The sequence below is a fragment of the Myotis nattereri genome (genome assembly GCF_964212035.1).
Source record: "Myotis nattereri genome assembly, chromosome: 1".
Lineage (NCBI taxonomy): Eukaryota > Metazoa > Chordata > Mammalia > Chiroptera > Vespertilionidae > Myotis > Myotis nattereri.
The window spans coordinates 32,368,906-32,393,177 of record NC_138075.1 but is presented as its reverse complement, the minus strand read 5'-3'; the positions used below and the strand labels follow the sequence as shown (position 1 = coordinate 32,393,177).

The following is a 24,272-nucleotide window of genomic DNA, read 5'->3' as shown; positions in this document are numbered from 1 at the left end:
CGTGCCTTCTGAACAGTGCTCTGTGCCCCTCATACCCTCCCTCTTGTATAGCAGTCCATGCAATTGTTAGCTTCTATGCGTTAATTGTCCCCAGAACAACCTCCCCAGGCCTCTATTTAATTTCAAATTCAATAAAATGGTTTAAAAGCTTGTGTGGAGTTCAATTCTTTCCCACTGCTCTGTCCTTTATAGAAAAAAAATTTAGACAATACTAGTATAGGAGTTGAAGCTCTAAGGCAGTGCAAAAATATCTTTAAACACCAAATTGAAGAAAGCAGAATGACCTAAACCTCTGACACCAGGGAAAGTGATGAGCACGGATAAAATATAACAACAAATGGTTTTAGGTATTTCTTCAACTTAACTTTCACTTTAATGTTTTCCAGCAGCTACTTTGAAAGCTCAGAGGTAGACAAGGCTCATAGGGGAACGTAAAACATGAGGAAAAAGAATCAGAACATGTCTTACATTTTCCTCTAGGCCTCAAATTCTATGGTTAGGAACTTTAAAAGATGACTCCAAGAGCCCTGGCCCAGTGGTTCAGTTGGTTGGGCATCATCCCGTGCATCACAAGGGCTGTGGGATCTATTTCCAATCAGGGCATTTGCATTTGCAACGAGCTAGGCCAGTGATGGCGAACCTATTGAGCTCGGCGTGTCAGCATTTTGAAAAACTCTAACTTAACTCTGGTGCCGTGTCACATATAGAAATTTTTTGATATTTGCAACCATAGTAAAACAAAGACTTATATTTTTGATATTTATTTTATATATTGAAATGCCATTTAACAAAGAAAAATCAACCAAAAAAATGAGTTCACGTGTCACCTTTGACACATGTGTCTTAAGTTCACCATCACTGATCTAGGCTGTGGGTTTGATCCCAACAGGGGTACGTGCAGGAGGCAACCAATTACTGTTCTCTCTCTCTCCCTTCCTCTTTTTGAAAATCAATGGAAAATATCAGGTGAGGATTAAAAATAAAAAAGATGACTCCAAGAAAGGCTAAAAGGAATAGAGTAATTAAGCAAAATGATTTGAAGCTAGACCTAAGGGAAACCTTTCAGCAGTAAAGGATTATTAAATGTTGAAATTTGTTACACTAAGGATGACAGGTAGTTCATTTTGTAGACCAGTTCTCAAACTTGAACGGGCATCACAATCACACAAAAACCAGCCACTGGGCCCCAGCCCCAGTTTCTTCTCACACGTTTCCTGGTGATACTGCTACTGGTCTGTACATCATCCTTGTCACTCACAATATGGTCCAATGACCAGCAGCATCCATGTCACAAGTGACCCTATTAGGAATGCAGATCTCAGGCCCCACCTCCACCTACCACATTCTAAAATTTATTTTTAAAAGATCCCCAGGTGATTCATGTGCACATTAAAATTCAAGAAGCACTCCTCTAGAAGTCCTTGGTGGTTGAGGCATGGTTTCTAGCGTTAGGAAGAGGGGGTGAAAAATATTACCTGAGTTGATTCCCATGGTTCTATGACTCTGCCAATCAGTCTTTATAACAAATTTAATTTAGAAGCATTGTCCCAAAATTTCCACTCCCTGCCTCAGATAGAGTAGTCACCTCCTCAGTTACATTCTAGTAATGTTGCTGCAGTCATGTGGCTAAGGAACATCTATAACAAACTCAAAAATACTCATTTGGCCAGAGTTGCTAGTAAGAAAGAGCCGTGATCTCAAACTTGATTCCTTTTTGAACCACAAAAAGGAAATAAGTCACTGAACCTGGCTATAGAGTTCCCAGCAAGATGGCTTGCTGTGCATAATTCTATTTCATGAATAAACCAAGAAGCAGTGTCCCGCATCTTTGCTTGAGCTAACTCTGGGTCAAAGTTGATGAAACCAACCTCAAAAAGCACGTGTTCTGAAAGGTAAATTGATAGGAACTCATTATTTCTACCCTCAAAGTTACCCCTGAACAAATCTTTTGACCTGATTTCCACCACTTGGCCACACTTTGTTGGCCTTGGGCACAACTGAGACTTTAACCCAGCCCTTGACAACCCAGACAAGCATTTGCTTTATAAAGACAGTTCATAATGAAGTCACACACATACACTGCCAGCACATGGCAGCTGCTGTTAGAGATTAGCTCTCTCCCCAAAGCCTGAAACAAACTAATATTTGGACTTGGAGTAGAGTCTTTTACAAACAGTCTTCAGAACTCTGCTTCATCAGTTAGAATTCCAAACATTAGGCTAGGCCAGAGATTTTCAACCCTTTTCATCTCATAAACTAATTACCAGAAATCTGGGGCACACCAAAGACTATATTACACTTTTTGCCGATCTGACAAAAAAAATAGGTGTAATTTTGATTCAGCTACACTGGACGGCTATTGTGTTGGCTTTTGTCACTTTTTTATTTGACAATCTAAGGGGAAAGTGTCAGTGCCCCTAACTAGTCAGGTATTGCTTGTTTTAAAAATACTTGCAGCACACCAGTTGAAAATCACTGGGTTAGACGATGAAATGAGGGCTGTTTCTCAGGGTGACTCTGCATGTTGCCCCTCAGCTCACACTGGAAAGGCAATAAGGCCAGGCCTGTGAGCCAGATCCCTCGAGGTCTTGCCGCCTCGTCCTGCCCGGCACATGCCCCTAGGAGTGTATTTCTGAGCATCTCTCTGAAAGGGATCTCTAGAGTTCAGGTCTTTGGCTCAGCTTCAAAGAATCCGAGAGCCGACTTTTCCATGACGTGCTTGCAGGCCTGTTGTTTAGAGTGCATCGTGAGAGGCCAGTGGAGAGCAGGATGCTGGGGTGGGGACGCTGGAGCAACGCCTGGCCCTTCTCAGGCTGAGGAATGCCAGGCTAGGAGAGGGGTCTTTCCCAGGTCATGGCTCTGCGCCCAGCGTCCTCCCACCCCTTCCCACCACCTAGAGTGGAGCCAGCCATGGTACTAAGACATCTTGCCTCCTTCTCTGAGTAGGCCCTGGCTTACATATGGGCAAAGCACTGCTCAGATTGAGGCCTCTCGGACCAAACTCCAGGATGGACATATCTCAAAGGCAACATCTGCAAAAGTGGCTGTTGGTGGCGCTGCCAGGGAGGAACAAGAATCTTTTGGTGTCAGGAGTCTGGTTCTCAGCAGGGTACATCCCAGAGTTCCCTGATGCAAGCCCCGCAGGATTGGCACGTGGGCAAGCACAGAATGGGTGTGTCACTGAGAAACCACAGCCCACGGCAGCTTATCTGTCACCAGTGACCATGAGCATGTGGGAGCAGGAAGGTGATCAGCTGCATGCCTCAGCCAGGCCTGCACCAGTCCTGGTTTCTGAAGCCCCCTTTCCCAATGGGCTGCAGAGACATGAAACAGATGTGGGGAGGGGGGTGCCAAGGACAGCTGGGCTTCATTAATGGCAACCCAGGGTCTACTTGGAAGGATGGCAGTCTTCCCCTTCGCTGTTGGCTCACCCAGTGGGGCCATCTGGAGCACAGGACCTGGCGTCAATCCTCCATGGAAAGTTTGCCTAAAACCTCAAAATAATTGTTTTTTCTCAATGAGTAACCCACCCTTTCTTAATCACACGCATCTCAATGTGGTTTTAGAAGTGTGCAAATTGGGGGTTAGATGGCAGTCTCCCCACATGACAAGTAACCTTAGGACACGATCTTACTTCCCCCCCAAATTTTGAAAAATGAATCTGTAGGGACGTTGAATCAGAGTTTCGACCAGAGCATGTAAACAATTGGGTCTCATTACTACTCAGTTTATAAAAAGCTCACTTCGGATTCAGTGCTGCTATCCAATGAGGATCGCTGGCATGGGATGGAGGATGGACTCTTGACTACTAAAGAACATACTACACTCAGGGCTCTGTTCTCAGTGGTCTACAAATATTAACACATTTTGTACCCATCAGAGTCCTATGAGGCCAACACTATTACCAACCATTTTATAGATAAAGAAACTGAGGCAGAGAGAACTTACCCAAGATGACACAGTAGTCACCGGCAGGGTGAGATTTGAACCCAGAGAATGTGCCTCCCTAGCCCATGCTCTTAAGCGCTGCGCCACACTCCCGCCCTAGGTATGTTGCCAAGATTTTCCAAGCCAAGCCTGACAGCTATGAGTGTGTTTGTGGGATAATGTGAAAATGAGACTTGTGCTGAAAATCTGGGATAAATGTCCTAAACCCCAGAAGACTTGGAAGCAGACTCCTACTTCCAACTGACTGGGGGATCAGGGCGGAAGGAATGTGCGATGCACTGTCCCTGCCACTCCAGGTGTGGTCCCGGGACCAGCAGGGTCAGCCTGACCTGGAAAGTGGTGAGAAACGCAAGCTCTTGGGCTTCATCCCAGACCTGCTGCTGAATAAGAATCTGCACTTTAACGAGGTCCCGGGGGATTCAAATGTGTATAAAGTCTGAGGAGGGCTGGTCTAATGGTCTTACTCGCCACCTGCACCATTTGATGCTAAGCTGGTCCCTGAGCTTTTCTAATAGTCACCCACACTCGCCCCAGAACACCAGGTGTGCCTTCAGACCAAACACTCCCCTGCCTTGGGGTGAAGTTAGGTGGGAAGTACAAAGCCTACCTTGCTCCAGATCCCCCCGTAACACCCTCCCCCGATTTCCCACCCCAGCCCTCACCCCAGCCTCTTTGTCCACTTTAACCCTCCAAAGCCCCATCTGAGTTGTTCTTTTAGATTAAAACACTGTCCCTTCAAGAAGCACTCAAGCACTGGTCTTCCACTCTCAATTTCAAATACCAGCTAGACTCTTTATCCACTCCTCTCAGCCCTTTACACCATCTCAGCCTCCAGTCTAGGCTCACAATGTGCTCCGTCACAAGTAAAAGCCACTGAAGTTATCAGCTGGTACACATTCACATCCCTCGACCTCCCACTGCCCGGCTCTCAGTCCCCAGGAGTCCCTGTTATTAACCCCCAACCCCTGCCACATTTCACAGCTCTGGCCAGTGGCAAATGGGGGCTGAAAGAGCCCAGACGGCCCAGGTGTGAGGCTTCTTTAAAGGTATGTTTGCTCTCTAGTCCCAATACAGTCACTTAGAGCATCTGTCTAGGCCTGGGTTTCTTAAACTACAAAATCGGCTGAGGGGAAAGGGAAGCATGGTAACCCGTGTCTCTGAAACACGATTCCAGAGTCACCTGGAGGGCACACAGAGACACTGAGGGTACAGCCCCCCTCCCCCAGAGCCTCAGCTCCAGGAGGGTTGGGCGGGGCCTGGAGTGGACATGCCCACCACGCGCCCAAGTGATGCCAATGCTGCTGGTCGGGGACCATGCTTTCGGGAGCCACGGTACTGACTGTCAGATCATTCAGTCAAATCAAGATTCTCATTATTCTGTGATCATGGAGCTAACAAAGAACAAGAAATACTTCACCCGTCTCACTTCCACAGAAATTGAGTTGTTTCCCATATTTTCATTTCTTTCCCCCGACTGGATTGACAATTCTTATTCACTTTCTATAGTTTTTATAGCATCCTTCACAGTGACAGATGTTCAGGAGGCACTTAATACATCTTTTTAAAGGGAATAACCCAGCAAGACGAACGTTTCCACAGAAGAGAGATCAGAATACAGAGCAGGATAAGGTCCAATGAAGGACACGGTCAGAAGCCCCTCAGCTGGAGGGACTCATTTGATAGCTTCTGGGTAGAAAGTCAAATAAACATGATCCTTTCCGACTACCAGTTATTTGCTCCTACCTCATCTTGCTGTGACATTCCTCCCGGTTGTGTTTTGTTTTTTGGCTTTGAGGTTTTAAAAATACAGTGTTTGCTGCCATCTGGTGGTGTTTTCTAATAGATGCAGGCCATGAAATAGATAACTATATATACCCTGTGGTCTCTTAAGTTTCTTCGCTCCCTGGGTAAAGCATGAGTCTATATTAAGATTCCTGGGTAACTGAATTTTCAAGAAAATGTTTAATCTGCCACTTAAAGTTCTGAAGCAAATCGTGTGGTCACGATTAAGAGCTAGAGTTGGATTCAGGCTAAATATCCCATCCTTATATTTAATAGTTCTGTGACATTTGTCAGTTGCTGAACTTCTCTTAACCTTAACTTCCTCTTCTATGAAATGTGGACAGTGATGGTACCATCATTCCAGTGGTGAGGACTCAATGGGATAATGCATGTAAGTGCTTGAAACAATGCCTTTAGGAATGAGTCCTTGATTATATATATATAGCTGATGGTGAAGATAATGATGATGATGATGATGATGATGATGATGATGATGTAAACAACTGTTCTCAACTCCAGACCAAGGAAGTCCAAATACCCAGATATGCAAGCCGGGTATTCTGATTTAATTTGCCCCAGAGTAGGAGAGTGGGTAAGGGCAGGTAGTTGGCTAACAGGGCATCAGGATGGTCTTAAAGCTCCCCAGATGATTCTGTTGCAGTAAGTGACCCATGGAAAAGCCATGTGTTCATTTGCAGGTCACTGAAGACCAGTGTCATCTAATCAGTCAACAGCATTTATGGAATATTTGCCATGGACAGAGTACAAGTGGGGCATGAGGAAAAATCAGCAAGATCCTGCTCCATTTATGACACCCCAGGTGTGAGGAATACATGAAAAGGGCAGATGTCATAAACAGTTGTAGGTTATGGCCTGGAAAGGAGCATTCTTAGCATATTCTGGTCGGAAAAGTCTCTAGGGAGAAAACAATTAAACTGGCATTTTATTTATTAGGCCACCCTATGGTGGTAGGTAGACTTAGAAACAAATCCCAAATTCTGAGCTCTAAACCTTCACACAACATAATTCTTCAACTCTTTGTTTTGCATTTTAGTTAGCTCTTCTAAGTTAAATTTAAATGCAACTTTTAAAAATTGTATAAGGAGAGAGTTTCTATGCCTTGGCCAATGGCCCACTAATTTAAAAACATATTCAGTACAACACAGTTCCAATGTGACAGAATTGCAATAATCCTTATTGAAGTATGCGCATTAAATGGGTGAACTTTATGGTATGTAAATTATCTCACTAAGGCTGTTAAAAATATTTTTTTAAAGTTCATCTTAAAAGGGAGCAATTTATCATCTCCACACACAACAAAAAGGTGTCTCCTAACTGATGGCTCCTTTATTTCTAGTGACATAAGCAAGCACCAGATTCCGGGGCAGGGGAAGGAACGGGGTCTATGGAATCTTGCCTGTGTCAGGATTCCACTGCACCAAACGGGACCCCCCTCCCCAGGCTGTACACCCTCTCTGCTCTCCCCACAGGAGGACTACAACCAGCTGAGGCCTCTCTCCTACCCCAACACGGATGTGTTTTTGATCTGCTTCTCGGTTGTAAATCCTGCCTCTTACCACAACGTCCAGGAGGAATGGGTCCCGGAGCTGAAGGACTGCATGCCTCATGTGCCTTACGTCCTCATCGGGACCCAGGTTAAATAAAAGGCGGCGATGGCAGGGCGGGTTGGGCGGGTGGGAGGGTGGCAAAAACAAAGGGAAGGCCCTTTGGGGATCTCTTGAACATCCTTTTTCTACCAAACACTGTAGAAGAGGATCTCAGAGAGATCAATCCTGCAAACAGCCGTTCTTACGGTCTGCATAATTATTTAGCCATAGTTGAAAAGAATAGAGCTATTTAATGTGAAACAGGGCATTTTAATGTGACCTTTAAAAATGAATCACTTGGCTTTTTATTCTTAAACTAGAGACCCCGGTGCATGGATTCATGCACATTGAAAGGAAATTAATTAAAAGAAATATTTTAGAGGCTGGGGAGGGACCAAAGGAGATTGGCTCCAGGGCATGTCTGGCTGGTCTCTCCCTTATCTGGGCCAATCAGAGCTGGGGAGGGACCAAGAGAGGGTTCCAGGGCATGTCAGGCCTGTCTCACCCAGTCCCAAATGGCCGGACCCCAGCAGCAAGCTAACCTACCAGTCAGAGCATCTACCCCCTGGTGGTCAGTGTGCATCATAGTGACTGGTCGTATGGTGGAACGAACGGTCAGACACTTAGCATATTAGGCTTTTGTTATATAGTATTGCCAGTGCGTATCATATGTACCAACCGGTCTGCCGGTTGGACAGTCGGACGGTCGGTCACTTAGCCTTTTATATATATAGATAACCAAGTAATTTTTGAAATTGGCACCCTTCTCCAGCCCTGAGCCAGAAGACTGAAGAGGGGATGTTAATACTTATCAGCTGTTATTTTTTATATCATCTAAATTTCATGATTGTTTGAAAGTCACAAAATAGGTGTGAATATCAAAGTAACCCCAGCAATCAGAACGGTCATATTATGACAGGAAAGCCTTGGTGACACTCCTGCAAACAGATTCACTCTTCTCTCTTACCTGTGAGCCCCTGGGTCTTCCAGACCTTAGAACAAAGTGAAGGCAGATATTCCAGATAAACAAAACTGCGACTGTGAACGCCTTTAAAGTGTTTTGAAAGCTAATGAAGTTCCGCTGCATGGATTTCCAACAGTAATTGCACACGGGTGTTAAATATTGTTTCAACTTTTTATAGTTTTAAATAGATTTTGTGCTTTGTGTTAAACCCAAAGTACTAGCCCAAAGACACAAAAAGGAAAGATACTGAAGGGCATGGGCCCACATTCACACCCATTCATGTATGCATGGGTTCTCATACACAGTGAGATTTCCTAGCAGCTAAAATATTTAATTAAATTATAAAACCTAACCAAACACACATGCTACTTTCAGAGTCATTTTGCCTTTGAAGAGATGAATGCTTATTCCTTGAGCAAACAAACCCTTTGGAAATTTCTCCTTAGGACTTTCCTTCAGAGCCCGCAGCATCTTTGTTAGAATATCCTCACCGTGGGCAAACCCTCATCCCTGTGAGGGCAGAGATTTGGTTTAAAAAAGCCAACATATGTCTCTTTTGCCAGGAAATAAACTATTAAAAATGAATAATATAGTGTGGGACCAACTAAGCATCACTGTAAGGTAATGAGACTGATCAGTTATCTTGTATGTCCTATCGAATGCTCTAAGAAATAAATAGAAAATTTCAAAAACATCTGAGACCGCCACCGAATCGTTGGAGAAAGCCCTCAGCCCCCGGGGTAGCTGCTTTGAAGGGGAGAGGACAAGGAAAGCCTGATGCGTACATTGTCAAGGAAGTCGCTGTCCTGGTCAGACCTAATATGGGCATGTGTGTGGGCTTCCTTAGAGAAAATTCATCAATTTCATAGATGTCAAGGGGGGAGGGGAGATATCTATTATGTCGCAGTTTAAAATACCTGGTCATGCCTGAGAAGAAGAATGAGTTTATCACATGTGTGTTTTTTGCCAGATTGATCTCCGTGATGACCCCAAAACCTTGGCCCGTTTGCTGTATATGAAAGAGAAACCGCTCACCTACGAGCACGGCGTGAAGCTTGCCAAGGCGGTAGGGTCGGGTTGGAATTTAATTTTGCACGCCGAGAAGAGTCTGGTGTACGCTTTGGGAGGCATGTGCTTTGTAGGCTTTTGCGCTTAAAGTGCACTGTGTTCAGAACCTCCGCTCGCTTCATATTCTCCCCGCTGTCCCAGTCAGGCCAGAAGGGACCACTTGGTTGGCGTTCTTGTCAGCCAGCATTATCTGTTTTTCATTAAGGAAAGAAACTTGGTGAATTTCAAACAGCTGAGGCACTTAGCATGTGATTTAGCAACCTCTAGAATATCCATTTGCCATATTAGTATGAATAAAGAGAGTCATTAGATATGTATTTGTAAATCTCACTGCTTATTATCGGTGTAACTCATTTAAATGACCCCATAAAAGGCATTTTGTGGTTTTCTTGGGAGAGACTTAGGTAAAGCATCTGGCAGGGTTATGTTTGTTCAGTATTTCTCACCACAGAATGCACAGCCACTTAGAGAAGCTGGCTGGTGTCACAAACAGCACCTAGTGGAGTAAAAGAGACCGAAAGGTAACTAGTTGGAGAATCCAAGCTGCAGATAACAGCCATTCGCTCACAGCTGGAATTGTTTTCTCAGACCTTTCTTCACTCTTAACATGAATAGTGATTTGGGGAGTTGGGGGTGGGGGTGGGGCGGGGGAATACTTTAAAAAGCTATTTGCCAGACACCAAATCTTTGTCTCCCGATTACCACTGAGATGTGTGCAAAAACAGACACTAAAATAGGCAAAAGGATTATAAATCTTTTTTCATAAGCTGAATCCACCCTTCGTTAATTTAGCCACAAATCCATCAACCCAGGCCAGCGATTTCAGACATTTCTTTTACTTTCTAGAGAAACTAACCCTGAAAAATGCATGCCCCAAGCAGAAATAGGAGCTACCCTTTTAAACTGATCAAGAACAAATTAACTACAAATGCTTCATTAACAAAAGCATATGCATTCCTCTTATTAAAACTTTCTTATAGGCACCAAAACTAATCACGATACACTTGAATAGAAATCAGTTCAATAACTTCTGTTTTTATGGGTGTGATTCATGAGAATATTTCACAAATACTTGAGGGACTGAACGCTTCCTACTTCTGTGGATGGTAATGTCAACTACCAGTGTGAGCCTTTCTCGCAGTTGTTAGTATATGCTCTGCACTTCACAAGCTGTCTCATTTCAGCCTCATGATAACTCTTCCAAGCAGATAGGGTTTGTCCCATCTTACAGGTGAGGGAACAGAGTCTTAGGAAGACAAACAAGTTTGATTTACACAGCTGATAATAACACCAACAATTAATTCTATTCCAGCTCTGCGGACGTCACACCTGCGCACCTGACCATTGTGTAAACTCTCCTCCAACTATTTATTTTCCCTCCTGTAAAATGGGTAGATATGTCTATAGGTTCTTCTACCTTTTCCTCAAACATCCAGCTTAAATGACCTTACAAAGGCGCATAAATATATGCCTCCACAAATAGTTGTATGTGATTCCCAGCTGCACATTTTTCACAACAAGGTCCCAATGCTCAGCACCAGCAGGGTTTTTTCCAAGGAGCGCAGTTTCCGTATCCCTTGCTTTAGGCCTGTCTCCCGCCATCATCAGCTTCCTAGCCTGACTTCTCACTTGGGGAGTTGTTTTTTCCCTCTGAAAAGAAGTCGTTCCAGAGCCTCCCATCTCATTTCATACTTATTTTAGGAACAATGGCTGAGTTCACCACTTTATTGCCTTTTGCCAGCTTCTCCTAGCAACTGCTCTCAGATATAGAGAGAATCATGTTTAGCTTACAAAATCCAATTTAGAAGAAAATCAAGCAAGAGTTTAACTTGTTTCATCACAATTCATGTAATTATAGAGATGCTTTAAGTTTCTCTGCTCCCTCACTTTCCTGTCAAGCAGTTTATAATAACATCTGGCATTTACGGAGTGTGCGCAGTGTGCTAGGCCTGGTGCCAATGCTTTACATGCCTTGTCTTCATTAATCCTCACAGCAACCCCCTGACGTGTGTATATTATTATCTGCACTTTCCTAGAGAAAACTGGGACCCAGAGTAGTTAAAGCCACACCACTAGAAGGTGGCAGAGCTGAGATATGAAAGTGGGCTTTAACCACCACGTTCCTCTGCCCCCTCCTCTAATCTGAAAACAAACCCTTAGGTTTGGGGCTTCTTTTATATGTTTGGCCCCTTTACTATCCTCCACCCCTTCCCTCTGGTAACCACCATACTCTTGTGTGTGTCTATGAGTTTCATAACCCACATATGAGTGAAATCATATGGTTCTTAGCTTTTTCTGTCTGACATTTCACTTAGCATAATATTCTCAAGGTCCATCCATGTTGTCACAAATGGCAGAATTCCACCTTTTCTTATGGCTGAGTAGTACACCATTATGTATATATTAGAGGCCCAATGCACGAAATTCATACAAGAGTAGGCCTTCCTTCCTCTGGCTGCCAGTACCAGCTTCCCTCTGGCACCCGGGACCCAGGCTTCCCTCACAGCCCTGGCTTTGTCCAGAAGGTCATCCAGAAGGACATCTGGTCTAATTAGCATATTATGCTTTTATTATTATAGATTAGAGGCCCAGTGCACAAAATTTGTGCACAGGGGTTGTCCCTCAGCCTGGCCTGCACCCTCTCCAATCTGGGACCTCTCAGGGGATGTCCGACTGCCTGCAGGGATCGGGCCTAAACCAGCAGTTGAACATCCCTCTCATAATCCGGGACTGCTGGTTCCTAACTGCTCACCTGCCTGCCTGCCTGCCTGATCACCCCTAACCCTTCTGCTTGCCTGCCTGATTGCTCCTAATTGCCTCTGCCTGCTGGCCTGATTCCCCCTAATCACCTCTGCCTGCCAGCCTGATCACCCCTAACTGCCTCTGCCTGCTGGCATAATCGCCCCTAACCACCCTCCCCTGCTGGCCTGATCGCCCCTAACTGCTCCCCTGCTGGCCTGATCACCCTAACCACCTCTGCCTCAGCCCCTGCCACTGTGGCTTTGTCCAGAAGGAGGAGCGGATGACCGGAAGATGTCCAGTCTATCTGGTCTAATTGGCATATTACACTTTTATTAGTATAGGTACCACATCTTCTTTATCCAATCCTCTATCGAGAACACTTTGGTTTTCTCCATGTCTTGACCACCATGAATAATGTTGCAGTTAACATAGGGATGCATATATCTTTGCAAATAACTGTTTTTGAGGGTTTTTTGTTAGATACCCAGAAGCAGGATTGTTTGTCATATCGTAACTCTATTCCTAATTTTTTTAGGAACTGCCAGGTTTTCCATAGTGTTGTACAAGTCCACAGTCCCACCAGCAGTGAATGAGGGCTCCTTTTTCTCCACTACCTCTCCAACACCTGTTATTGCCTATCTTGTTGCTAATGGCCATTCTAGCAGGTGTGCGGTGGTTCTCATTGTAGTTTTGATTTGCATTTCCCTAATAGCTAGTGAAATTGAATACCTTTTCATAAATCTGTTGGCCATTTGTATGTCTATTCATGTCCTCTGCCCATTCTTTTAAATTGGATTGTTTGTTTGGTGTTAAGTTGTATGAGTTCTTTATATATTTTGGATATTAACCTCTTGTTGAAGCTGTTGTTTGCAAATAACCTCTCTGATTCAGTTGGTTGCCTTTTTATTTTACTGGTGGTTTCTTTTGCAGTGCAGAAGCATTTTAGATTAATATAGTCCATTCATGTACTTTTTCTTTTACTTCTCCTGTCTTTGGGGTCAAATTCATAAAATGTTCCCTATGACCAAGGTCCAAAGTTTAGTACCTATGTTTTCTTCTATGTAATTTATTGTTTCAGATCCTATATTTAGGTCTTTGTTCCATTTTGAATTAATTTTTGTACATGGAGACAAACTATAATAGTTTCTTTCTTTTTGGATTTGGCTTTCCAAATCACCTTTTATTGAAGAGACTTTCCAGCACCTTTTATTGAAGAGACTTTCTTTTCTCCATTGTGTGTTTTTGGCTCCTTTGTCAAAAATTATTTGCCCATATACATGTGGTTTTATTTCTGAGCTCTCAATTCTGTTCCATTGGTCTGTGTGTCTGTTTTTCTGCCAATACCATGCTGTTTAATTATCATAGCTCTGTAATATAATTTTGGAGTCAGGTAGTGTGATACCTCCAGCTTCATTCTCTTTTCTAAGAATTGCTTTGGCTCTTTGGGGTATTTTGTGGTTCCATACAAATCTGCTGCCAGATACGGAGAGAATAATGTTTAGCTTACAAGATCCAATTTAGAAGAAAACCAAACAAGAGCTTAACTTGTTTCATCACAATTCATGTAATTATAGTGATGCTTTAAGTTTCTCTGCTGCCTCACTTTCCTGTCAAGCAGTTTATAATAACATCTGGCATTTATGGTGTGTGCGCAGTGTGCTAGGCCTGGTGCCAATGCTTTACATGCCTTGTCTTCATTAATCCTCACAGCAACCCCTTGAGGCGTGTATATTATTATCTCCACTTTCCTAGAGAAAACTAGGACCCAGAGTAGTTAAAGCCACACCACTAGAAGGTGACAGAGCTGAGATATGAAAGTGGGCTTTAACCATAACGTTCCTTTTCCCCTCCCCTAATCTGAAAAGAAATCCTTAGATTCAGGGCTTCTTTTTATATGCTGAAGGCCCATATTTTTAAAAAATATGTTTTTATTGATTTTTTTTATAGAGAGATGAAGGGAGAGGGATAGAGAGATAGAAACATCGATGAGAGAAACATCATTGATTGGCTACCGCCTGCATGCCCCCTTCCAGTGATTGAGCCTGCAACCCGGGCATGTGCCATGACCGGGAATCAAACCACAATCTCTTGATTCCTGGGTCAGTGCTCCACCACTGAACAACACCAGCCAGACTTAAGGCCCATATTTAATGTGCATATTCTCCCCAGACCTTAAACACTTTGCAAGTTGACATTTTTCATATCCAATTCCTTTTGTTCAGTACTTTTCACTTTCCAAAGCATTTTTCATCTATCATCTCTTTTTGCTCTCAAATAGCATTTCATATTTAAAGATATCTTTGCATCATATATATTTATAATTTTTTACACGCCAAAGTCAATCACATTTACATGAGTACTTTCTACCAATTTATAATAAATATTCATTGTTATCCCTGTACTTGTTTGATCCTCCCTCTTCTTTCCATCATTGCATTTTCTCATCTTCAGCCTACTTTTCCCATCCTTTGCTCATTTGTGTGTGCCCACATTGCTAGATATATTCAACAATAATTGACTGAATACCCAATATGTGCCAGGAGCTTTGCCACACTTTAGCTCTAAGATTATAATTCTCTGTGTGTCTCTTTCCCAATTCTGCCTGATACAACCTAAAAATGATTTTCTAAGCTCAGTCTTCCTAAGGTATTTCTTACTAAAACACTTACCATTTTCCCTTTTTCTGTCTTTGGCCTCTTTACCCCCTTTCCTGCCACTTTCTTCACCTTGTGCCTATATGTTGTTGTTCTTACTCTTTGTTTCAACACTGTTTCTTGCTGGGTTAATAATAGGCACTGGGGGCGGGGGAGGGGTTAAAGCAGCACAATTGCTGCAAAAATCCTGTAATCGACGTTCAGCCATGATCATCAACTGTAGGCTTCACTACTCTCCCCCTGATGGCAAAAGTCACTGCTACCCTCCATGGTTGGTTTTATATACCATGTCCTCTTTCTCCTGTTGGCATTGAAACCTGTCACTTTATCACTGAGGTGTGCGTTACAGAGAGGAGAGAGATAGCCCCTGCCCTCAAAAGGCCCATAGGCTAGAAGAGCAGAGAGACAGGCAAACAAAAGCATGCCAACTGAATAAATACAACGCATGTACTAGAGAAAAGGGAGTAACGGATTCATTCAGGGGAGAAGAATTCAGAGAAAAAATTTTGGAGCAGTCAGTATCTGAGCCAGGTTTAAAGGACAAGGATATTTGTCAGGTGGACAAACATAGGAGACTGAGGAGAAAATTTTCAAATAGGGGGACCAGTACATGCAAAAGCATCCTTTAAAGCAGTGGTTCTCAACCTGTGGGTTGCGACCCCTTGGGGGTCGAATGACCCTTTCACAGGGGTCGCCTAAGACCATCAGAAAACACATATATAATTACATATTGTTTGGGGGATTAATCACTGTGCTTTAATTATGTTCAATTTGTAACAATGAAAATACATCCTGCATATCAGATATTTACATTACGATTCATAACAGTAGCAAAATTACAGTTTTGAAGTAGCAACGAAAATAATTTTATGGTTGGGGGTCACCACAACATGAGGAACTGTATTAAAGGGTCACGGCATTAGGAAGGTTGAGAACCACTTCTTTAAAGCCTAAGGAGCACATTGGCAAGTGATGGGCCAAATTTCACCTATAAATCTTTTGATCAGTCCACACAGATACTTTTAATGTGATTTAGTGGCCAATGTTGAACAATTTGAAAACTTTACATAAATGTACACAGTTCTGGCTTCTAAAAAAATCAGGTCTGTCCTAAGTAGCCAGCATTTTCAGATCAACTACAAGTTTTAAACAGTGTTTTAGACAAGCTGTGAGTCTTCAGTTTGCCACAATTCCCACCACTCCATATTACCTACAGACTCAAGGAATGCACTCACATTACCTGCCCTTGAGTTGGTAATCTCCTCTGTACAGTCTTAAAAAAATCCATAGCAGATTCATTGGGCTAACAAACGCTTTTCCTCTTTCAGAATTTGATGATAATACTGATTTGTAGAGATGGATTTTCTCACACAAGCCATTCAGTTCTTTTTCCGTTTCTTGGCTCTCAAGTTGCCCTCTCTGTGTATCATTTCTAATTCTTAAATAAGAAAAAAAGAACCTCCATGCTATTAGCCGTTCCTTTAGATTCCAGCTTACTCTGTTTATTCCACTAACCTCTCCTCTCCATTTATAGGAAATGCCTTACTTTTCCTTTCCTTCTCTATTTGTTCATTACTTTTGCTCTTTCAGCCACATCTTTACGCTGGCTAGACACAGCCCAGCAGAGTGGTTAAGACTCTGGCTCTGGAAACAAACAAATTCAAACCTCCATCATTGTCTCAGTTTTGAGGCCTGATGAAGGTTCCCTAACCTTTTCTGGGCATCAAATGAGCTGCAAATGAGGATGGTGATAGATTTACTTCATAAGGTTCTTGTGGACGATTAAATTACCTAATTTAACACAAGGTCTGGCTCAGCAAACTGTAGTTGTTATTGAATCTGTGTGCCCTCTCAGACATGTCTACAGCTGGAAAAACCTCTTTGCCTCTATTCCTTCCAGTCACACCCTTATTCTGTACCTCAGCAAGGACAGCCTGGAAAGAGGACTAAGTTTTCTTCCACTTGATTAGTCATTGCGGGTTTGTTTATTTCTTTTCAATTTCTTCTTATCAGATATTTGTATGTTCTGCACACCTCTGATAAATGTCCCAGCTTATAAAGTTACTGAAGGCCCAGTGCATGAAATTCATGCACAGGTAGGGTCCCTAGGTCTGGCCGGTGACCAGGGCCAGTCAGGGCCTTCTGGCTGCCAGCTGGGGCCTCCCTTCCCTGGCTACAGGCTGCTGGCAGAGGCCTTCCTTCATCCTGCACCGCCCCCTGGTGGTCAGAGCACATCATAGCGAATGATCAAACTCCTGGTCTCTCAGTTGAACTCCCGAGGAGACAATTTGCATATTAAGCTTTGAGACAGAGAGAGAGAGATTGATTGATTAGAAAAGTGTTCGCTCAGTTTACATTCCTAAATCTTTTTTATTTTCCTGAAAAGAAATCCTCTTGGTGAGGCATGTTCCAGATTGCTAGCATGTGTATCTAAACAAGGGTCTGCAAATCCTAAGCTCTTATAGGTTGGTTCTAATCTAAATACATGTCTGTGTAGGTCACTTTGCACCAAGAAGCAGAGGCCATAGCTGCTGTAGAGAAGCAATATTTGCCCTGGCCAGTGTGACCCATTAGTTGGGTATTGTCCTGTGCACCAAAAGGTTGCTGGTTCGATTCCCATTCAGGGCACATGCCTAGGTTGTGGGCTCGATCATGAGCAGTAGTCATGCAGGAGGCAGCTGACAGGTGTTTCATTCTCACATCCAAGTTTCTCTTTCTCCCTCTCTCTGTCTTTCTCTCTGAAAATCAATAAAAATATTTTTTTTGAAGAGAAAAGCAATATTTCCTTGAGACAGATTCCCTTTGCATCTTTGAGGGTGCAAATGGTATGCTTTGTTTTAGTTGGGGGGGAGGGTGTTTGTTTGCTAGCAATCCGTATCACATGGCTGTGCCTTTTCCCTGCACCAGGATGCATTCTTCCCTCTGACCCTCACAGCACTTGATACATGGTTAACAGTACTCACCTCATAACTGGGTTCTGTTTCTCACACACGGCTCCCAAATCACACCCATAATCTGCCTGCTACTCTTCCTGGATACATGAGTACAAAATAATGTTACAGTGACCCAGTGACACAGTAATTCCTTGATCTATTTCATTATCTTCAGAAATGTCTGAATTGGAAAAGACAAGTTTGGGCTCCTCCTGCACCATCAAAAGGCAAATGGTGACACACTCAGCAGCACCGTGGGGGAGAAGGAGAGAGTGTCCTGGCCCATCTTGTAGGACCAGACAGCCCAGAACCCCACGTGTGAGCCGAGCTCAGCCCAGCTCTCCTGTAATTTCCAGAGTCTGCTGAGGCTCGGGATCATTAGTGAGGAGGTATTCCAGACAGAATGGCCCCAGGGCCCTTTCGGGGCAGTTTTCAGGATGACTGACAAGAGCTAGCACACTTCAAGCAGTCATTCGGTTGACACGTTCACTAGGGTAGTGTGCTTTTCACAGGTGTTTATATCGAGCACTGGACACAATCCCAAAATGTGATAAATGACATTTCATGGCATTGTTAAGAAAATTTCTCTACCTTTTATCCCTCTCTTGAAACTGTTTTTCATTATTAAAAAACAAAAGTTATGTTCTAATTCAAAGGTCAAGCCATGGTCAAATGAAAGCCATGGTCAAATGAAAGCCATAAAATCGAGCTTCAAGATCCAATATCTTTTCTTTGGATATTCTCCTTTGGCTCAGATAGTAACCATTCTTTACACACACACACACACACACACCCAAAAAAAGTGCATATCTAAACCTAATCGGAACAATTTTATTTCATGCTTAGTTTTATATCTGTGGGCTTTCAAGTGAGTGCACAACCTCACTTCTTTGATTGTCTACTTGACCAGCTTCTGGCTGAGTGATAAGGGTCACAGTTTCTGTCTTGGAACAAGGCAAAAAACACACAGAGAAGAGACCCAGATTCTGGGTCTAGTTCTTTCGCTTTCTATTTGGATGTCCTTAAACAGTTCATGTTCCTTCTGGAGCTTTTCCCACTCTGTTCTAAGCTAAGCCATAAATTTCTTTGGTCCACACATTACAAACTGGCCAGCTGCTGCCAAAGATATCCCACGTCAGTGTTTTGCTTGGCCCACAGAGCATTTTGAAAATTGGTAAACATTAACTAAAAATCCAAATGTCCAACTCCTCTTGAAAAATACAGAGCTGGGCAACAGTGAACCAACATTCCTGCATGGCAACATTGCCCAAAGCTGAGTAATACCGCCAACTCTAGAGGTGGTGTGCACTTCACAGCACGCCGCAATCCCCACCACTCCCTATCGTCTCGCACCAGCCCTGCTTTATCATTGGCATCAGCTACTGGCCCTAATAGACATGTGGTTTTGCTACCCTGGTTGAGTCATTTATCTGCTTTGGTTTCTAGGAGCTCACCATTCAGCTACCCTCTTCTAAACCTGCTTTAATTCTTCAGTTATTCTTGTAATATGAAGCATATTATAGAAGCATTTCTCTATATGTCCTTAATATTAAAGGCCCACATCAAACTGTTGGCTCATACTGACTTTGTGAGAACTTAAAACTCCAGGTCACCCTCTCATGACGTACCTCATGAAGTTGATGGCAAAACATGGTCTGCTTTGCCCTACAGTTTTTCTAATGAGAATCTATAGTTCTGGCCTGAGTTTTTATATTTCTCACAGGGATTTTGTGATTATCAAATATACCATAGTATGAAATCATTAAAGGCTTTGAAATAAAGCTCTAAGCAAGCACAAACTATTTTATCTGTAAATATGCATAGACTGTCTACTGACAAGGAGGTTGTCTCTAGCAAGTGCATTTTATGATTTTTATTTTTTCATGCTTTGGGTGTTTTAACTGCTTAAAAATATGCCTTTTAAAGTATCTCAAAACCAAATAATAATATCAATTGGATATTACCTTGCTGAGAGACACCTTACCAGAAGTGCATTGTATTCAAGAATGACCTGTAAAACCATATACCCATTCTCTTCTCATGTTTTATCAATCAAGTTGACACTTTGCCTTACCATGTACAGAAGGCGATAAATATATTTCACTTGTACCCAATTTATACATTCGGGGTACAAATGAGAGGATGCTCACACCTGTTGTTCACAAAATATATTGAGACCATAATACAATCCTCTATTTTCATAACTTTATACAAGGAATAAATGGTTATGGATGACTTTCAGAATGCATTGCTTACCAAAAGTGGTTCATAACCATTTATTGCTAATGGTAGAAAGTAAAAGATATAAACATACAAAAAATCAGAATAGCAGAGGCCAAGTGAAATGCAAAAGAAAACAAAACAACCTCCCTAGCTGGTTTGGCTCAGTGGATAGAGTGTTGCCCTACGGACTGAAAGGTCCAGGGTTCGATTCCAGTCAAGGGCATGTTCAAGGGCATGTATGTGGGTTGCAGGCTTAATAACCCTTCCCTAGTTGTGGTGTGTGCAGGAGGCACCCAATCAATGTGATGTGTCTCTCTCACGGAGATGTTTCTCTCTGTCTCTCCCCCGCCCACTCTCTCCAAAAATCAATGGAAACATATCCTCGCGTGAGGCTTAACAAACAAACATCCAAACCACCGCCCAGGCTGTTTGAGGAACCAGCTGCAACAGCCCTTGGCTGGGCGGAGGGCTGACCCCAGGGTGCCTTTCTGTCTCTCCTCTCATGCCTTTCTCTCTTGTGTGTTTAAGATCGGAGCACAGTGCTACCTGGAATGCTCGGCCCTGACTCAGAAAGGTCTCAAGGCGGTGTTTGATGAAGCCATCTTCACCATTTTCCACCCCAAGAAAAAGAAACGCTGCTCCGGGTGTCACCGCTGCTGTTCGATTATCTGAGGTGGAGTGAGACCCGCCTCCACCCCACTTACGGGCCAGAAGGACAGCCAGCCTCTGCGACCAAGCTCAAGGCCCTGAGGAGGGCGGGACCCTGCACCCGCGGGCTTCTTCTGCGCCCTGAGCCTCCACGCACAGCCACTAGCCAGCCACTGCCACGCCCTCCCTGCAGCCACAGCGCCCGCCCTGCGCGCCCTCGGGAATGCGGAGCGGGGTCAGCCAAGTCAAAGACTGTCCTGCATCGCCCCCTCCCGCAAACGTGCGGCTGATGGGAAATCGTCGGGAAAACCAGAAGAGACGCTTGGTTCCTGTCCTGGTGGCCTTACTCAATGTATTTTACAAAACATGGCACTGCAGTACTAACCTCTTTTACTGAGTCGGCTACTCTTCCTGTGTGGCTTAGTCACTGGTGTTCTTTTAGGAAATTTACTAATTTGCCAGCGTACCCGGGCCTTACAAATCCATACCAAATTAGCCTAAAGACAAAGTATTTTGTCTTCATTTCTACCTTCAGCCTGTTTCTACCAAAGCTTTTAGAACCAACTTGGACCTCTGAATGCCTGACTATAAGAAGAGACAAGAAAACCTTTCTGAGTTAAGACTTTGGAAATTTCAGGGCCATGATTTTGGAACCTGGTTGAATGAATTGTTGCTGGTTACATTTTTGCCAAAGATTCACCCTGGAAATGCTTATGTTGATAGGTAGCCTTATTTTTTCTGTATTATATATCGTCATGGCAAATTAGGAATGAGCTGTGTTTTTAAAAGTAGTATTTTTGCTTTTCAATCAAATGATTGGGGGGGGGGGGAGAATATGGCAGACTTATCATATGAAATATTCTTTATTCAGCAAAGTGGACTTTCCTGCTCCCTCCCTTCCCCATTGCATTCCCTTTACCTCCTTTGCCTTCACCCTTTCTCCCATGCGCAGTAATAACCTGATCTAAACGAAGGGTCTGGCCATGGGGCGTGAAAAAGTAAGCGTTTAAAAGTCCCCAAAAGTTAAGCAAAGAGGCTTAATTTTTCCTATTGCTTCAACTGAAAGTACAGTTGCCCCCCCCCCATCTGTGGTTTCGCTTTCTGCCATTTCAGTTACCATGGTTAATTGCTATCTGAAAATATTAAATGGAAAATTCCAGAAACAAACAACTCATAAGTTTAAAATTTCATGCTGTTTTGAGTAGTGTGATAAAATCACAAACCATCCACTCGGTCCCACTCAGAACATGAACCATCCCTTTGCCCAGCGTATCCACCGGACAGCATATACTGCCTGCCCTTGGCCACTTAGCACCCATCTCAGTTATCAGATCAGCTGCCATGAGAGAGCAGTGCTGTGTTCAAGTCATCCTTATTGTACTTAATAATGGCCCCAAGCGCAAGAGCAGTGACGTTGGCAATTTGGACATGCCAAAGAGAAGCTGTAAAGTGCTTCCTTTAAGTGGAAAGATATGTGTGTATAGGGGAAAAAAAAAACCATAACATATATACATAGGATTTGGTTTCAGGAATCCACTCGGGTTTCTTGAAATGTGTACCCCACAGATAAGGGGGGACAACTGAACTTCTCAGCTTGCCCCCATGTAAGCTCCCATTCTATTTAAATGTCATTTTCCAAGTATAACTGATACTAAAATATTGCCTCTCCCTCTTTCCCACACTCATCGTCCCAAATGTGTATTTAGAGGCTAGATCTGTGAGGACCAAACTCTGCTTTTCAAAATCATGTGTTCATAGTATGAACGGGAACTTTGGCCTTAGGGAAGTAAAAACCTCCAAAAAGGATTGGTGTCCTTTCTGTACGTCTCTCCCAAACATCCAGGGATCTTTTATCACAGAGTTCGTTACTCCCTAGCTTTTAATTACAGACTGCAGAGGCTTCTAATTACTCTCATTTGCCTACAATTACCCTAGAAACACCCAGGTAGGCACTTTATTTTTTATTTCAATTGCATAAGCAAAGTGCCTCTTTGCAGCATGAAATTACACCAATTTTAGTTTAAGAATTTCCAGATTCACACTCCTTCCGTTAGGAAAATCCAGTCTTTCTAGCCCCTGCAGGAAGCACATAAACATAGGACCTTATGGAGTGGGTCTTCTCTGTTAAGGCCTTCCATGACACCCCCTCAGTGTTTTGGATTTTGTGTGGTTTTTTACAATTTCTGAAATGTGTTTTCCCTTCTTCCACATTTCAAACTCTGTATCCCTTCTCTCCCATCTAGTTGCTCAACATTCTCTTAAATGCGCGCACACACACACCAACCTAAAAGAAAACGAAAGTTTTGTAAGTCAAAGCTTGACTAGAAAACAAGGACTTTCTACCTTTGTAAGAAATCAACCATGTATAAACTTAACTCTGCTGAGGTTATAAATTCATTCTTTAAGAACAGTAATGAGCATTTAGCCCTGTAATAAATGAAGTGCCATTAGCCAATTTTGTTACATTATTGCATAGTTATATCTTATTGGAGGGCCTCTCACTTTTCACTGATATGAATGAAAAATGGAGAGCAATATGTTTGCTCAGCCAAGGAGAATTGTCCAGATGTGTACACTTGACAGGCAAATGGTTCCAAGGCCATCCCTCCCTCGTGGGCCACAGGGATTACCTCCGTCACAGGGGGAAGGTCACACTCGCTCTCTCCTGGAACCAGAACCTGGAGGGACTGTTAGGTGTGGGTGGGACACAGGCTCCTAGAGGTCTTATGAGGTAATGATTGAATAAAATAATGAAGAAAAAAGCAACCTAAATGAGTTAGTATCATTACACCAATTACTCATTTATCCTGTTTCATGGCAAGAGGTAGTTCATTTCATGAAAAAGTATTTTCTGCCGGAAGATTGAATACAATTATATCCTACAACCAAAGATAAGAAGAGGCATAGAAATCTGAAGAAGTGTCCTTTAATGTTCTACACCATTTTCCAAAGTCAAGAAGGGACAACCCATTTCCCTTTGCTGGTAGATGTTAACTTTTCAGAGCTAGAAGAGGCCTCAGAAACTATAGTCCAAGCCCCTCATTGTACAGATGAGGAAACTTAAGCCTAGATGGGTTAGAGAAGACATTTTGTAACAGAGCTGGGACAGATCTCTGCTTTTCTACTTCCCACCCAGTGCCCTTCAACTCCATACTATATCATTATCACAGATATTAAGTTGGACATTGGTAAGTATATTACTGGAATAGCATTTGTTTTTCCTATAGATCCCAGCCACATTTCAAACACATGACTCAGGTCAATATACATAAGGTAATCCATCTAACCTAGAGACAAGAATTTGATTGACATATGATATGCCTGAAATCCACAGTAGACAATGTAATATAATCCTAATTTAATTGCACAGTATACAGTAATGTAATCCAACTCTAATGGTTCAAATAACTAGTTTGACCGATATTTTTCAATCAGATGATTGGTTGTTTGGTAGAATTAATGGACTATTTGAACTATTTTAGAAATACAAAAGTACTAAGACACAAATCAAAGCTATGTCAAAGGAATAAATCTGGGCTGATTTCTGCCAAGAAAAGTTATACTCAAAGAACAGTTACTCAATAACTGTAATAACTACAGCATCCCCAAACCAGGAAGCACTAAACTGAGAAGTCAAAAAATAAGTCATACACATATGACAAGAAGGGAGTTTTAGCTATGAGACTTTGATAACAATATGTCT

The 24,272-nt window shown here is 42.9% G+C and overlaps 1 protein-coding gene across 1 annotated transcript in view; it reads left to right on the top strand.

Annotated features, from left to right (window-relative positions):
* The window catches only part of RHOJ (ras homolog family member J), an 86,719-nt gene extending 63,697 nt beyond the window's left edge, over window positions 1–23,022 (top strand). The window contains exons 3-5 of the mRNA XM_081090318.1: window positions 7,221–7,385; window positions 9,272–9,367; window positions 20,450–23,022. Of these exons, the coding sequence (XP_080946444.1) occupies window positions 7,221–7,385; window positions 9,272–9,367; window positions 20,450–20,593 (405 nt within the window). The 3' untranslated portion in view covers window positions 20,594–23,022. The remainder of the gene's footprint in view (window positions 1–7,220; window positions 7,386–9,271; window positions 9,368–20,449) is intronic.
* The last annotated feature ends 1,250 nt before the right edge of the window (window positions 23,023–24,272 follow it).